Source organism: Haliotis rubra, unplaced genomic scaffold (genome assembly GCF_003918875.1).
Source record: "Haliotis rubra isolate DU_JTF1 unplaced genomic scaffold, ASM391887v1 Scf25, whole genome shotgun sequence".
NCBI lineage: Eukaryota > Metazoa > Mollusca > Gastropoda > Lepetellida > Haliotidae > Haliotis > Haliotis rubra.
Genome location: NW_025766558.1, coordinates 548,282 through 564,532, shown reverse-complemented (window position 1 = coordinate 564,532; position 16,251 = coordinate 548,282). Strand labels below are relative to the sequence as shown.

Genomic DNA, 16,251 nt, shown 5'->3' with positions numbered 1-16,251 from the left:
CCAAGAGATCGAATGTTTGCGTAGGCGTCTCCTTAATAGAGCCGGAATCGAAAACACATCTCTACATAGACGCGTCACTACAAGGTTGGGGAGCCCATCTCGCCAACAGGACAGCGTCAGGCCTATGGAGCAATCAAGAGAGCAAATTACACAGAAATCTGCTAGAGATGCAAGCAGTGATAAACACCATAAGTCACTGGAGCAACTTTCTACAGAATGCTCAGTTGATGATTCACACAGACAATTCGACAGTGGCGTTTTATGTGAACAAACAAGGCTCAACAAGGTCCCCGAACCTATTGACTCTATGTTTTCAATTGTTCGATTTACTCGACAATCTCAACATACATGTCAGAGCATGTCACATTCCAGGAGCAAAGAATGTAATAGCAGACGCTCTCTCTCGTCCACTCCAACCATCACCGACGGAATGGATGCTCCATACAGAGATATTCAATCAAATTATCAAGGAAATAGGAACTCCACTAATAGACCTATTTGCCACTCGATTCAACAAACAACTGACAACTTTCGTATCGCTAGTTCCAGACCCACTAGCATGGGCAACGGACGACTAAGCATATCGTGGGAAGGACTCAACGCGCACGCTGCTCCATCACCAGCGTTAATCCCACAAGTGTTACTCAAAATCAAACAAACTCAGAGCCTCCATCTGATTTTGGTCGCCCCCTACTGGCCAGCAAGAACGTGGTTTCCAACTCTTATTCAAGAAATCGGACAACCAAAACTACAACTTCAAAAGTGCGCGAATCTGTTAATACATCCGCACACCAAACAAGCACACGGAAAGCCAGAAACATTCCAACTTCACGTATGGACTGTATCAAGGCGTGTCTAAATAAGAGAGGTTATTCAGCCAGAGCGGCAAAAGCAGTCACGCTTGCCTTGCGTAACTCCACTCGCAACTTATACGATGACAAATGGCACAGTTTTGTCAATTATGCTGCAAAGAAAGGATTTACAGCCAGATATTCTACTCATCCTCAAGTGGCTGACTACTTATGTTATCTACGTCAGACCAGAAATCTAAAAGGCTCAACCTTATCCACTTATCTTGCAGCAATAAGCTCTGTCATAACTATGAGAACGGGTGTCAAGTTAACCAAGACCCCAGAGTTACTCGCCTTACTACGAGGGTTCTGATTGGAGGATCAAAAACGCAGATTTCACGCTCCGGCTTGGGATCTAAATATAGTGCTCCAACACCTCACAAGTGAGGCATATGAGCCGTTACAATCTACATCCTTCGAATTTCTGACACAGAAAACATTGTTCCTGTTATCTCTAGCTACGGCTGCCAGGATGTCAGAGATTCACGCATTGGATTATGAGAGAATACGCTTTGATGATATTCATAACATCGTGCATATGGGACTACGTTGGGATTTTTTTGCCAAGAACCAATTACCAGGCCAACCAGACAGGTTATTCCACGTCCCAGCTCTCTCATCTATACTTGGACCTCATGATACGATGGATCTATCACTATGCCCAGTAAGAGCACTGAAAATATATTTCCAACGATCCAAACAGAGGAGACAAAAATTCAAGAGATTATTTATTCCTCTATCAACAGCTACGCAGACTGAAGTCTCACGTATTACTACCATCTCCATTTGGATCAGAACTGTCATACTACGTGCCTACAAGGCTGCAGGACTCGACCCTCCAAGAGCATCTAATCCTCATGAAATTAGAGCGTTAGCATCGACACTGGCTCTGCACGGCAACTGCTCTTTGAATACCATAATGGAGGGTTGTTTCTGGAGATCCGATATGGTGTTTGCCAACCATTATCTGAGAGATATCACCACAGAGGACGTCTCAGGTATTCACCATTTCGGTCCCATGGTCCTCGCACAACAGTTGACAGTTCCTCGGAGAAGATAAGTCAATCTTATAGATTTTACTACTTATCTTATAACAGTACTAAATAGCTATATGCTATATATATTTTGCTAAAGTTCATTTATTATCTTAAGCACAGTACTATTATGGTTATATCATAACAGTATATTAGCTAACAAACCCTATGAAGTTTTTGCTATTATATATTTAGCTTAAGTTAATCATATCTTAAGCTCAGTACTATGGATATAACATAAAAGTATATTAGCTAACAAACTCTATGAAGTTTATGCATATTGTCAAGCTTAAGTCTATTAGTCTTAAGCATAGTATGCATGTTGTATATACTTTTATCTTAATATTATATTGTAATAACCCATATAGGGCAGCTGATAAGTTAGCAGCAGGAATTCATCAATCAGTACCTTTATGAAGTTCCCATAAGGGTTATTACAGTCATTACAGAAATCACTAATTATCTAAAATCCAAAGTATTCTGTATTCCCACCTCCGCTTCCGTCGGATTCTACAAGCAAGTAGCATGAGTCAGGATAAGGAAAAATATGTAATTTTCTGATTAAAATTGATATTTTATACTTATCCTGACTCATGAGGTAAGCCCTCCCGTCCTCCCCACATAACACTTTGGATTTCCCTGAAAATTCAAGTGTTGGGCTCGCTATATAAGGAGAGAGTGAGGCACATGGCAGGAGGTGGCGCCCTCGTTCCCGCGCTTTTGAGGGAACAGATAACTCGTGGTGAGTACTAATTAGTGATTTTACATTGAAGGGAACTTCAATTGGGAGATACAAGTGTTCCACTGTGTTCGCAAGAAGAAGAAGACAAGCAAGTAGCATGAGTCAGGATAAGTATAAAATATCAATTTTAATCAGAAAATTACATATTTTGAAAAAAACATCAACTATGCCTATCCATGGATTCCTGCCATTGAAATTGGCAAGTACATCTGCACTGATATTCTCAACAATAAGGCATAAGCATATGTACAATGGCATATCTGTGTAAGTTTACTGAAATCTGTAGAGTGTATCAGTATCAGCTGGTGTGTATGGCCAGTGCTGACTGTTGGTGTGGCATGAAGTAGCACTCTCTCACATACTGATGTTTTCTGTTACACAGGGACAGCTTGGGGTGCTTGACCTGACAACAACCCGAGATGAGGTGAGCCTTCGTCAGGGGATGCAGTCAACATGATTAGTCATCATGATAGAATAGAGTAATGTAGACTTTAATTCTGAGTGTCATGTGAGTCAAATCAGATCCAGAGTATTTTTCAGACACATTCGAGCCAGTCTGCAAGCCAAAATCTACTAAATTGTGCTGAAGACAATAGAACGTAAAATAACATTTTAGGGCTACAGTTCTGAAACAGTTCTCTGAGACTGTAGATGTCATACACTGACTGTAGCCTGTCTCGCCTTCCACAGCCTGCTGGGAATGACCAGATGAATGCGGAGCAGTTTGCTGGAGTTTTTGATGACGATGATGATCTGCTCCTGGAAGCCAGCAATGCAGGCCCTGGGGACGATGATGATGACAGAGAAGCAACAGATGCTGCACAAGGAGATGTACCTAGCACAAAGAAGAGCAAGCCACTGCTAGATGATGATGATGATGATGACGATGATGGAGGTACGGATAGTCCTGACTCGTGAACTCACCTCCTCCCTTTGTTGCCCATCTGTCAGCACCAGTTGTATTCCTGTCACTGTTACATGTAATAACCCAGCTGCACCTGCTCCAATACCACAACGTGTCATGGGTGGGTTGTAGGTAGTCCCTGTGGCCACTCATCATGTCTAGAATCTGCTAACTTACTAACAACAAGCCTTGCAATTGGTATTTGATAGTTGAGTGAGCCAGCTATTGAACCTCTGCTTATGTTTAGATTTTCTGAAAGACATCAAGCTCTTACCCAAGGAGGATGATGCAAGCAGCATTGCGGACAGCTTACCTCCACCTGCCTCCATAATACCGGCCAATACCTTCAAGCCAACCCCCTTGCAGAGGCCTTTCCAGCCTGGATCCACACCATCACACCTGTCAAACAGATACATGGTAGGTTGGCACACCTGTCAAACATGTACATTGAAGGTAGTTTTTCTCCTAGGCAACTTTAGGAGGCACAGCACCCTGCCCTTTTTATTTGGTGCCCTGCCCTTTTTGTGCCCCGCAACAACGAAGTTGCGGGGTATATAGAAACGAGTTCCATCCATCCGTACATCCGTCACACTTTGTCCGAAGCAGATCTCCTAAACTATTGGTGATAGCTTAACCAAACTTGGTATACATGTCAACCATGATCCCTAGATGTGCCTTTTGGGGGTTAGACCCAAATGTGTATTTTGTTTTTTGCTGTTTCCATGGAAACGTGACTTTGGCTGTGGCAATGAGGATGTCATCTTGTCCGGAGCAGATCTCCTAAACTATACATGCTAGCTTCATAAAACTTGGTACACATATCAAGCATGATCCATAGATGTGCCATTTGATGGTTAGACCAAGATACAAATTTATTTTTTGTGATTTCTGTAGACTTAGGCTGTGACTATGAGGATGTCATCTTGTTGCATGTCCATGGCAACAAGTTAGGCTTCAACTGAATTTGGTGGTAGTGCTCCTTTCTGGAGCAGATCTTAAAAACCTTTCGATACTCTCCTTTTGCTTTGCTATATACACTCCAAAACATTCGACATAATCATAACTAAACTAGCGTCCAAAAGAAACACCACCAAGCAGTTTTCTTCACTAAAACTCAACAAAAGCAAATTATGGTAACAAGAAGTGTTGTATTGTAAAACACAATCATTCAGCAAAAGTTCTTGAAACTTTTCAGTTAGAAAAACGAAACAGTTCGTATTCTGAAAGCACATGGATGACACAGGGGTGCAGAGTCCAGTATTCGATCCCCAACGCTGATTCGTTTTTAAGGTCTTAAACTGTCCTGAACAACACAGATGATTCAGTATCGTGTGGCCACCCCTAGCAGTGATGCAGGCTCTAACGCGGTGTCGAACTGAGTGTGAGCCTTCTGACGTCATCATTAGGGATTCGGCGCCATTCCTCCAGCTGGCCACTGTAGCAGGTTGACGTTAGTGTTGAGGAAGTCATTAGTGATTAGAGCTGTGTGAGTTGTGGCGTTGTCCTGTTGAAACAGAGTCCTTGGGTGACGTTGCAGGTAAGGCAGCACCACAGGCCGTAAAATTTCGTCGATGTAACGACGTGCGGTGAGATTACCGTTGATGATGACGAGATCTGTCTTCTGGTCCCCACAAATTCCGCCCCAGAACATAACGCTTCCACCGCCATAATGCTCCACTTCTTGGATGCAAGCAGGTGCCGTCCGTTTGCCCCGACATCAGCAGATTCGAACACGACCATCAGATTTGAAGAGCTGGAACCTGCTCTCGTCACTGAAGAGCACTCTTCACCAGTTTCGCTGCTGCCACTGCATTACGGTCCTGGCCCACCTCAATCTGGCACGTCGGTGTCGGAGCTGCTAACGCCATGCCCTTGAAAGGTCGATAGGCACGAATACCATGCTGACGGAGTCGTCTTGCTACGGTCTGTCTGCTGACTGCATGTCCAAGGCTATTGGCGCTTGATGACGTCACAGTGAGGTAGCGTTTTCTCAGATGAAGCACCCGTAAAAAGCAATCTTCCTGTGGGGTCGTGACCTTGGGTCTGCCACTCCTGGGTCTGTCAGCAGTACTGCCAGTCTGTCTGTGACGTGTGACAAGTCTGGCGATGGTGGACTTGCAGCATCCCATGATCCTGGCCACGTGCTCCTGTGTTGCGCCCATCTGTAGCATACCAATTGCTCTTTCCCTCTGTTCTTTGATCAATCGAGGCATGTTGGCTGCTTTCATCGTGTCACATGATGAGAGAGAACAAATCTAGTAAGGTTTTATACCCTCATGTCATACGGGTAACTTTGTGCACAATTTCCATTTTTCATTTAACTCACCAATCATCAAAATCTCGTGCACTTGTTCACTGGGAATAGACAGGTTGTGTTCGAGGGATGTGTTTTCAGCCGTTTTTCAGCAGATTGGCAATTATTTTGACAATTTATGATACATTTTTTTTGGGTGGTGTTTCTTTTGGATGCTAGTTTAGTAGACATATTCATGAAGAGTATTTTGTCATTGCGGGGGATATTGATGACTTTGTCTTCTTGTTGATATTAACACTTGGTGGTTTTTAGTTTCTATTTCATGTTAAAGTTAAGTGATAACTGTGCTGCTTGAGTCTTTAAGAATCACATGCACATAACTTAACATAATACTGTCATTGCATGCACTTTTTGGAATAGAGGTGCCCCTTCAGAAATTCCCTAGCCTTGCCCTCTTTGGATCCTGGGGGAAAACGCTAGTAGATTGTCCCACCTGTCAAACAGGTACCTGGTAGATTGTCCCATCTGTCAAACAGGTACCTGGTAGATTGTCCCACCTGTCAAACAGGTACCTGGTAGATTGTCCCACCTGTCAAACAGGTACCTGGTAGATTGTCCCACCTGTCAAACAGGTACCTGGTAGATTGTCTCACCTGTCAAACAGGTACCTGGTAGATTGTCACACCTGTCAAACAGGTACCTGGTAGATTGTCACACCTGTCAAACAGGTACCTGGTAGATTGTCCCATCTGTCAAACAGGTACCTGGTAGATTGTCACACCTGTCAAACAGGTACCTGGTAGATTGTCACACCTGTCAAACAGGTACCTGGTAGATTGTCACACCTGTCAAACAGGTACCTGGTAGATTGTCACACCTGTCAAACAGGTACCTGGTAGATTGTCACCTGTCAAACAGGTACCTGGTAGATTGTCACACCTGTCAAACAGGTACCTGGCAGATTGTCACACCTGTCAAACAGGTACCTGGTAGATTGTCACACCTGTCAAACAGGTACCTGGTAGATTGTCACACCTGTCACATCTGTGTTGATAAGTATGAAAAGCCCTGTGTTGATATACCAGAAAGGCACAATGTTGATATACCAGAAAGGCACAATGTTGATATACCAGAAAGGCACAATGTTGATATACCAGAAAGGCACAATGTTGATATACCAGAAGGGCTCAATGATGATATACCAGAAAGGCACAATGTTGATATACCAGAAAGGCTCTATGTTGATATACCAGAAAGGCACAATGTTGATATACCAGAAAGGCTCAATGATGATATACCAGAAAGGCACAATGTTGATATACCAGAAAGGCTCTATGATGATATACCAGAAAGGCACAATGTTGATATACCAGAAAGGCACAATGTTGATATACCAGAAAGGCTCTATGTTGATATACCAGAAAGGCACAATGTTGATATACCAGAAAGGCTCAATGTTGATATACCAGAAAGGCACAATGTTGATATACCAGAAAGGCTCTATGTTGATATACCAGAAAGGCTCTATGTTGATATACCAGAAAGGCACAATGTTGATATACCAGAAAGGCTCTATGTTGATATACCAGAAAGGCACAATGTTGATATACCAGAAAGGCTCTATGTTGATATACCAGAAAGGCACAATGTTGATATACCAGAAAGGCTCTATGTTGATGTACATGAAAGGTGTCTGTCGGCAGGTATGGAATGACGTGGGCATCGTGAAGCAGTATGTAAGTGATGAGGAGAACTCTATTGATGTGGAGTTCCACAGTACGGCCACACACCATGCCATGCACCTGACCAACAGCCTGGACTGTCACCTGGCCAGCCTCAGCTCCACAGCTCTCGTGCTGGCCTGCCCTGCAGAAGATGACACCCCCAGGTACGTGGTAAACACTGTTTCACTCAACTTGGCTTTAAGACAAATAACACTCCGCCTCAACTTTGTACTGTGGTGTTTATTCAACATATCCATTAGGTTATGTGTTTCAGTAAGGTGCTATGTTGTTTTATTCCATGTTTCAGTAAGGTGCTATGTTGTTTTATTCCATGTTTCAGTAAGGTGCTATCCTGTTATATTCCATGTTTCAGTAAGATGATGTGCTGTTTATTCCATGTTTCAGTAAAGTGATGTGCTGTTTATTCCATGTTTCAGTAAGGTGATGTGCTGTTTATTCCATGTTTCAGTAAGGTGATGTTCTCTTTATTCCATGTTTCAGTAAAGTGATGTGCTGTTTATTCCATGTTTCAGTAAGATGATGTGCTGTTTATTCCATGTTTCAGTAAGGTGATGTGCATGCATTTTGGGTCATGGGACAGCAGCAAGGAGTGGACGATATGTTTGCCTGAGGGTGAAGAAGCCCAGGTCAGTGTTCCCTAGTCAATAAGCTGACATTGATTAATCCTAGAATTGATTCAGTTAGTCTCAGTGTGGCTGTTCAGTATTGACTGTACCATTACTGCCTCACAGTGTGGCTGTTCAGTATTGACTGTACCATTACTGCCTCACAGTGTGGCTGTTCAGTACTGACTACCATTACTGCCTCACATTGTGGCTGTTCAGTATTGGCTGTACCATTACTGCCTCACAGAGTGGCTGTTCAGTATTGACTGTACCATTACTGCCTCACAGTGTGGCTGTTCAGTACTGACTACCATTACTGCCTCACAGTGTGGCTGTTCAGTATTGGCTGTACCATTACTGCCTCACAGTGTGGCTATTCAGTATTGGCTGTACCATTACTGCCTCATAGTGTGGCTGTTCAGTATTGGCTGTACCATTACTGCCTCACAGTGTGGCTGTTCAGTATTGACTGTACCATTACTGCCTCACAGTGTGGCTGTTCAGTATTGGCTGTACCATTACTGCCTCACAGTGTGGCTGTTCAGTACTGACTACCATTACTGCCTCACAGTGTGGCTGTTCAGTATTGACTGTACCATTACTGCCTCACAGTGTGGCTGTTCAGTATTGACTGTACCATTACTGCCTCATAGTGTGGCTGTTCAGTATTGACTGTACCATTACTGCCTCACAGTGTGGCTGTTCAGTATTGACTGTACCATTACTGCCTCACAGTGTGGCTGTTCAGTATTGACTGTACCATTACTGCCTCACAGTGTGGCTGTTCAGTATTGACTGTACCATTACTGCCTCACAGTGTGGCTGTTCAGTATTGACTGTACCATTACTGTCTCACAGTGTGGCTGTTCAGTATTGGCTGTACCATTACTGCCTCACAGTGTGGCTGTTCAGTATTGGCTGTACCATTACTGCCTCACAGAGTGGCTGTTCAGTATTGACTGTACCATTACTGCCTCACAGTGTGGCTGTTCAGTATTGACTGTACCATTACTGCCTCACAGTGTGGCTGTTCAGTATTGACTGTACCATTACTGCCTCACAGAGTGGCTGTTCAGTATTGACTGTACCATTACAGTATTGACTGTACCATTACTGCCTCACAGTGTGGCTGTTCAGTATTGACTGTACCATTACTGCCTCACAGTGTGGCTGTTCAGTATTGACTGTACCATTACTGCCTCACAGTGTGGCTGTTCAGTATTGACTGTACCATTACTGTCTCACAGTGTGGCTGTTCAGTATTGACTGTACCATTACTGCCTCACAGTGTGGCTGTTCAGTATTGACTGTACCATTACTGCCTCACAGTGTGGCTGTTCAGTATTGACTACCATTACTGCCTCACAGTGTGGCTGTTCAGTATTGACTGTACCATTACTGCCTCACAGTGTGGCTGTTCAGTATTGACTGTACCATTACTGCCTCACAGTGTGTTCAGCTGTTCAGTATTGGCTGTCACGGTGTGGCTGTTCAGTATTGACTACCATTACTGCCTCACAGTGTGGCTGTTCGGTATTGATTGTTCACCGATTCCTATGTGGCTGTTCAGTATTGACTACCATTACTGCCTCACAGTGTGGCTGTTCAGTATTGGCCATGACTTACTGCCTCACAGTGTGGCTGTTCAGTATTGACTGTACCATTACTGCCTCACAGTGTGGCTGTTCAGTATTGACTACCATTGACCTCACAGTGTGGCTGTTCAGTATTGACTGTACCATTACTGCCTCACAGTGTGGCTGTTCAGTATTGACTGTACCATTACTGCCTCACAGTGTGGCTGTTCAGTATTGACTGTACCATTACTGCCTCACAGTGTGGCTGTTCAGTATTGACTATACCATTACTGCCTCACTGTGGCTGTTCGGTATTGACCCATTACTGCCTCACAGTGTGGCTGTTCAGTATTGACTACCATTACTGCCTCACAGTGTGGCTGTTCAGTATTGACTACCATTACTGCCTCACGGTGTGGCTGTTCAGTATTGACTGTACCATTACTGCCTCACAGTGTGGCTGTTCAGTATTGACTGTACCATTACTGCCTACTGCCTCACAGTGTGGCTGTTCAGTATTGACTGTACCATTACTGCCTCACAGTGTGGCTGTTCAGTACTGACTACCATTACTGCCTCACAGTGTGGCTGTTCCAGGTATTGACTGTACCATTACTGCCTCACGGTGTGGCTGTTCAGTATTGACTGTACCATTACTGCCTCACAGTGTGGCTGTTCAGTATTGACTGTGGCCATTACTGCCTCACAGTGTGGCTGTTCAGTATTGACTGTACCATTACTGCCTCACAGTGTGGCTGTTCAGTATTGACTGTACCATTACTGCCTCACAGTGTGGCTGTTCAGTACTGACTGTACCATTACTGCCTCACAGTGTGGCTGTTCAGTATTGACTGTACCATTACTGCCTCACAGTGTGGCTGTTCAGTATTGACTGTACCATTACTGCCTCACAGTGTGGCTGTTCAGTATTGACTGTACCATTACTGCCTCACAGTGTGGCTGTTCAGTATTGACTGTACCATTACTGCCTCACCATGGCTACTGCCTCACAGTGTGGCTGTTCAGTATTGACTACCATTACTGCTCACAGTGTACCATTACTGTACCATTACTGCCTCACAGTGTGGCTGTTCAGTATTGGCTGTAATGTATGTGTAAGTGTTTGATACAGCTGTACTTTTACTGGAAACATGTCTTCTGTAGGCTGTGACGGCTGGCGCTGGCTGGATTGCTGTGGCTACTGATGCCCGTAATCTGAGGATATTCAGCGGAGCTGGCGTCCAGCAGGATGTCTTCTCCATCCCAGGCCCCGTTGTGTGTCTTGCAGCCCATGACAATAAACTGATGATAACATACCACGCTGGCATGGGTAAGTTGCTGAACATATGTATGATAACATACCACGCTGGCATGGGTAAGTTGCTGAACATATGTATGATAAGATACTACGCTGGCATGGGTAAGTTGCTGAACGTATGTATGATAACATACCACGCTGGCATGGGTAAGTTGCTGAACATATGTATGATAACGTACCATGCTGGCATGGGTAAGTTGCTGAACATATGTATGATAACGTACCACGCTGGCATGGGTAAGTCGCTGAACATATGTATGATAACATACCACGCTGGCATGGGTAAGTCGCTGAACATATGTATGATAACATACCACGCTGGCATGGGTAAGTCGCTGAACATATGTATGATAACATACCACGCTGGCATGGGTAAGTCACTGAACTTATGTATGATAACGTACCACGCTGGCATGGGTAAGTCGCTGAATGTATGTGAGAATTATGAATACACCACTGTTTCATGACCTTTGACTCAATATTAGGTATCTGGTTTCTTTTTTGGTAGTTGTTTGGGTGGTAATGACGGAATGGTCTTTTGTAGGAATCCCTGGAGACCAGTTTCTAGGAGTTATTCTCACAACAGTCGGGCGTCAGAAGAAAACTTTGCTGAATGGAGGCCCACTCTCCATATCCCCCAAATCGACACTGCAGTGGCTAGGGTGAGTACGGATGTAAGGCTGTCAGGTGAACATTGCAATGGCTAGGGTGAGTACGGATGTAAGGCTGTCAGGTCAACATTGCAGTGGCAAGGCTGAGTATGGTTAAAAGGCCTTGCTCTCATTTTTATAACTAGTTGCTGAAGTAAGTTGTTGATGACGTTGCAGATTCTCCTCTGAGGGAACACCCTTCTCCATGGACTCGGCTGGCATCGTGCGGAGACTGAGCTCTACAGGGGTTCTCACGTGGGTCCAGGTGGCGGACACAAGCGAACATGTGAGTATGTCAGTTCAGTGTGGGGCTCTCCCCGGGACCAACATGGGTACAGGGGGAGGGAATATGTCAGCTCAGTGTGGGGCTCTCCCCGGGACCAACATGGGTCCAGGGAAGGGAATATGTCAGCTCAGTGTGGGGCTCTCCCCGGGTCCAACATGGGTCCAGGGAAGGGAATATGTCAGCTCAGTGTGGGGCTCTCCCACGGGAACAACATGGGTCCAGGGAAGGGAATATGTCAGCTCAGTGTGGGTCTCTCCCACGGGACCAACATGGGTCCAGGGGGAGGGAACATGTCAGCTCAGTGTGGGGCTCTCCCACGGGACCAACATGGGTACAGGGGGAGGGAATATGTCAGCTCAGTGTGGGGCTCTCCCACAGGACCAACATGGGTCCAGGGAAGGGAATATGTCAGCTCAGTGTGGGGCTCTCCCACGGGACCAACATGGGTCCAGGGGGAGGGAACATGTCAGCTCAGTGTGGGGCTCTCCCCGGGACCAACATGGGTCCAGGGAAGGGAACATGTCAGCTCAGTGTGGGGCTCTCCCACAGGTCCAACATCGGTCCAGGGGGAGGGAACATGTGAGTATGGCAGTTCAGTGTGGGGCTCTCCCACGGGTCCAACATGGATCCGTTTGACCCCTAGTGTCTGATCACAATATGTACCGTACCATGGTAAGAGCGTACCGTTCCACCCCTAGTGTCTGATCACAATATGTACCGTACCGTGGTAAGAGCGTACCATTTCACCCCTAGTGTCTGATCACAATATGTACCGTACCATGGTAAGAGCGTACCGTTTCACCCCTAGTGTCTGATCACAATATGTACCTACCGTGGTAAGAGCGTACCATTTCACCCCTAGTGTCTGATCACAATATGTACCGTACCGTGGTAAGAGCGTCCCGTTTCACCGCTAGGTTCTGATCACAATATGTACCGTACCGTGGTAAGAGCTTACCGATCCACCCCTAATGTCTGATCACAATATGTACTGTGCCGTGGTAAGAGCGTACTGTTTCACCCCTAGTGTCTGATCACAATATGAGGCAATGGCAAGGAGCTTACATGGGAACATCAGACAATTGTTTTCTGACTCGAACATTGTGATATTTTGCAATTCTGATAATCACTCATCGGAAGTGTTAATACTAAACAGGTATCTGAAGCTGTGTGTATGTGAAGGAGTTGGATATGTTGCCAGGTGAGCTATGATACCTGTGAGCCTCCTTCACTCTTGTGGATCAGCCTATATATACCCATGTGTTGTTGTAGGCCAAGGGCAAGTCAGACCACTACTGGATTGTGGGAGTCGGGGAACACCCACAGCAACTCAGGTAATTCTCCCTCTTGTCTGTCAACTGGGAATAGTGCTTCAGGTAATTTTCCCTCCTGCCTGTCACCTGGGAATAGTGCTTCAGGTAATTCTCCCTCCTGCCTGTCACCTGGGAATAGTGCTTCAGGTAATTCTCCCTCCTGTCTGTCACCTGGGAATAGTGCTCCAGGTAATTCTCCCTTCTGTCTGTCACCTGGGAATAGTGCTTCAGGTAATTCTCCCTCCTGCCTGTCACCTGGGAATAGTGCTTCAGGTAATTCTCCCTCCTGCCTGTCACCTGGGAATAGTGCTTCAGGTAATTCTCCCTCCTGCCTGTCACCTGGGAATAGTGCTTCAGGTAATTCTCCCTCCTGCCTGTCACCTGGGAATAGTGCTTCAGGTAATTCTCCCTCCTGCCTGTCACCTGGGAATAGTGCTTCAGGTAATTCTCCCTCCTGCCTGTCACCTGGGAATAGTCCCTCCTGCCCGTCACCTGGGAATAGTGTAATTCTCCTCCTGCCTGTCACCTGGGAATAGTGCTTCAGGTAATTCTCCCTTCTGTCTGTCACCTGGGAATAGTGCTTCAGGTAATTCTCCCTCCTGCCTGTCACCTGGGAATAGTGCTTCAGGTAATTCTCCCTCCTGTCTGTCACCTGGGAATAGTGCTTCAGGTAATTCTCCCTCCTGCCTGTCACCTGGGAATAGTGCTCCAGGTAATTCTCCCTTCTGTCTGTCACCTGGGAATAGTGCTTCAGGTAATTCTCCCTCCTGCCTGTCACCTTGGAATAGTGCTTCAGGTAATTCTCCCTCCTGCCTGTCACCTGGGATTAGTGCTTCGGGTAATTCTCCCTCCTGTCTGTCACTTGGGAATAGTGCTTCAGGGTGTGTTGATGTGCTTGCTGTTGTCAGGGTGTATTGATGTGCTTGCTGTTGTCAGGGTGTATTGATGTACTTGCTGTTGTCAGGGTGTATTTATGTACTTGCTGTTGTCAGGGTGTATTGATGTGCTTGCTGTTGTCAGGGTGTATTGATGTGCTTGCTGTTGTCAGGGTGTATTGATGTACTTTGCTGGGTGTTGTCAGGTTGTATTGATGTACATGCTTGCTGTTGTCAGGGTGTATTGATGTGCTTGCTGTTGTCAGGGTGTATTGATGTACTTGCTGTTGTCAGGGTGTATTGATGTACTTGCTGTTGTCAGGGTGTATTGATGTACTTGCTGTTGTCAGGGTGTATTTATGTACTTGCTGTTGTCAGGGTGTATTGATGTGCTTGCTGTTGTCAGGGTGTATTGATGTACATGCTGTTGTCAGGGTGTATTTATGTACTTGCTGTTGTCAGGGTGTATTGATGCTTGCTTGTTGTCAGGGGTGTATTGATGTACTTGCTGTTGTCAGGGTGTATTGATGTACTTGCTGTTGTCAGGGTGTATTGATGTATTGTTGTCAGGGTACATTGCTGTTGTCAGGGTGTCAGGTGTATTGTGTGCTTGCTGTTGTCAGGGTGTATTGATGTGCTTGCTGTTGTCAGGGTGTACTTGATGTACTGCTGTTGTCAGGGTGTATTGATGTACTTGCTGTTGTCAGGGTGTATTGATGTACTTGCTGTTGTCAGGGTGTATTGATGTGCTTGCTGTTGTCAGGGTGTATTGATGTACTTGCTGTTGTCAGGGTGTATTGATGTACTTGCTGTTGTCAGGGTGTATTGATGTACTTGCTGTTGTCAGAGTGTATTGATGTACTTGCTGTACTTGCTGTTGTCGGTGTATTGATGTGCTTGCTGTTGTCAGGTTGTATTGATGTACTTGCTGTACTTGCTGTACTTGCTGTTGTCGGTGTATTGATGTAGTTGCTGTTGTCAGGGTGTATTGATGTACATGCTGTTGTCAGGGTGTATTGATGTACTTGCTGTTGTCAGGGTGTATTGATGTGCTTGCTGTTGTCAGGATGTATTGATGTGCTTGCTGTTGTCGGTGTATTGATGCACTTGCTGTTGTCTGGGTGTACTAATGTACTGCTGTTGTCAGGGTGTATTGATGTACTTGCTGTTGTCAGAGTGTATTGATGTACATGCTGTTGTCAGGGTGTATTTATGTACTTGCTGTTGTCAGGGTGTATTGATGTGCTTGCTGTTGTCAGGGTGTATTGATGTGCTTGCTGTTGTCAGGGTGTATTGATGTACTTGCTGTTGTCAGGGTGTATTTATGTACTTGCTGTTGTCAGGGTGTATTGATGTGCTTGCTGTTGTCAGGATGTATTGATGTACTTGCTGTACTTGCTGTTGTCAGGGTGTATTGATGTACATGCTGTTGTCAGAGTGTATTGATGTACTTGCTGTTGTCAGGGTGTATTTATGTACTTGCTGTTGTCAGAGTGTATTGATGTGCTTGCTGTTGTCAGGGTGTATTGATGTACTTGCTGTTGTCAGAGTGTATTGATGTACATGCTGTTGTCAGGGTGTATTTATGTACTTGCTGTTGTCAGGGTGTATTGATGTGCTTGCTGTTGTCAGGGTGTATTGATGTACATGCTGTTGTCAGGGTGTATTTATGTACTTGCTGTTGTCAAGGTGTATTGATGTGCTTGCTGTTGTCAGGGTGTATTGATGTGCTTGCTGTTGTCAGGTTGTATTGATGTACTTGCTGTTGTCAGGGTGTATTGATGTACTTGCTGTTGTCAGGGTGTATTGATGTACATGCTGTTGTCAGGGTGTATTGATGCACTTGCTGTTGTCTGGGTGTACTAATGTACTGCTGTTGTCAGGGTGTATTGATGCACTTGCTGTTGTCTGGGTGTACTAATGTACATGCTGTTGTCAGGGTGTATTGATGTACTTGCTGTTGTCAGGGTGTATTGATGTGCTTGCTGTTGTCAGGGTGTATTGATGTGCTTGCTGTTGTCAGGGTGTATTGATGTGCTTGCTGTTGTCAGGGTGTATTGATGTGCTTGCTGTTGTCAGGGTGTATTGATGTGCTTG

General features: G+C 45.3%; 1 protein-coding gene across 1 annotated transcript in view; it reads left to right on the top strand.

The window, feature by feature from the left end:
* LOC124279345 (WD repeat and HMG-box DNA-binding protein 1-like) overlaps positions 1-16,251 on the top strand; it is a 49,388-nt gene that overhangs the window by 17,012 nt on the left and 16,125 nt on the right. The window contains exons 10-18 of the mRNA XM_046715155.1: positions 3,010-3,051; positions 3,318-3,522; positions 3,779-3,948; positions 7,489-7,673; positions 8,075-8,156; positions 10,877-11,042; positions 11,575-11,692; positions 11,858-11,966; positions 13,239-13,300. Coding sequence (XP_046571111.1) covers positions 3,010-3,051; positions 3,318-3,522; positions 3,779-3,948; positions 7,489-7,673; positions 8,075-8,156; positions 10,877-11,042; positions 11,575-11,692; positions 11,858-11,966; positions 13,239-13,300 — 1,139 coding nt within the window. The remainder of the gene's footprint in view (positions 1-3,009; positions 3,052-3,317; positions 3,523-3,778; positions 3,949-7,488; positions 7,674-8,074; positions 8,157-10,876; positions 11,043-11,574; positions 11,693-11,857; positions 11,967-13,238; positions 13,301-16,251) is intronic.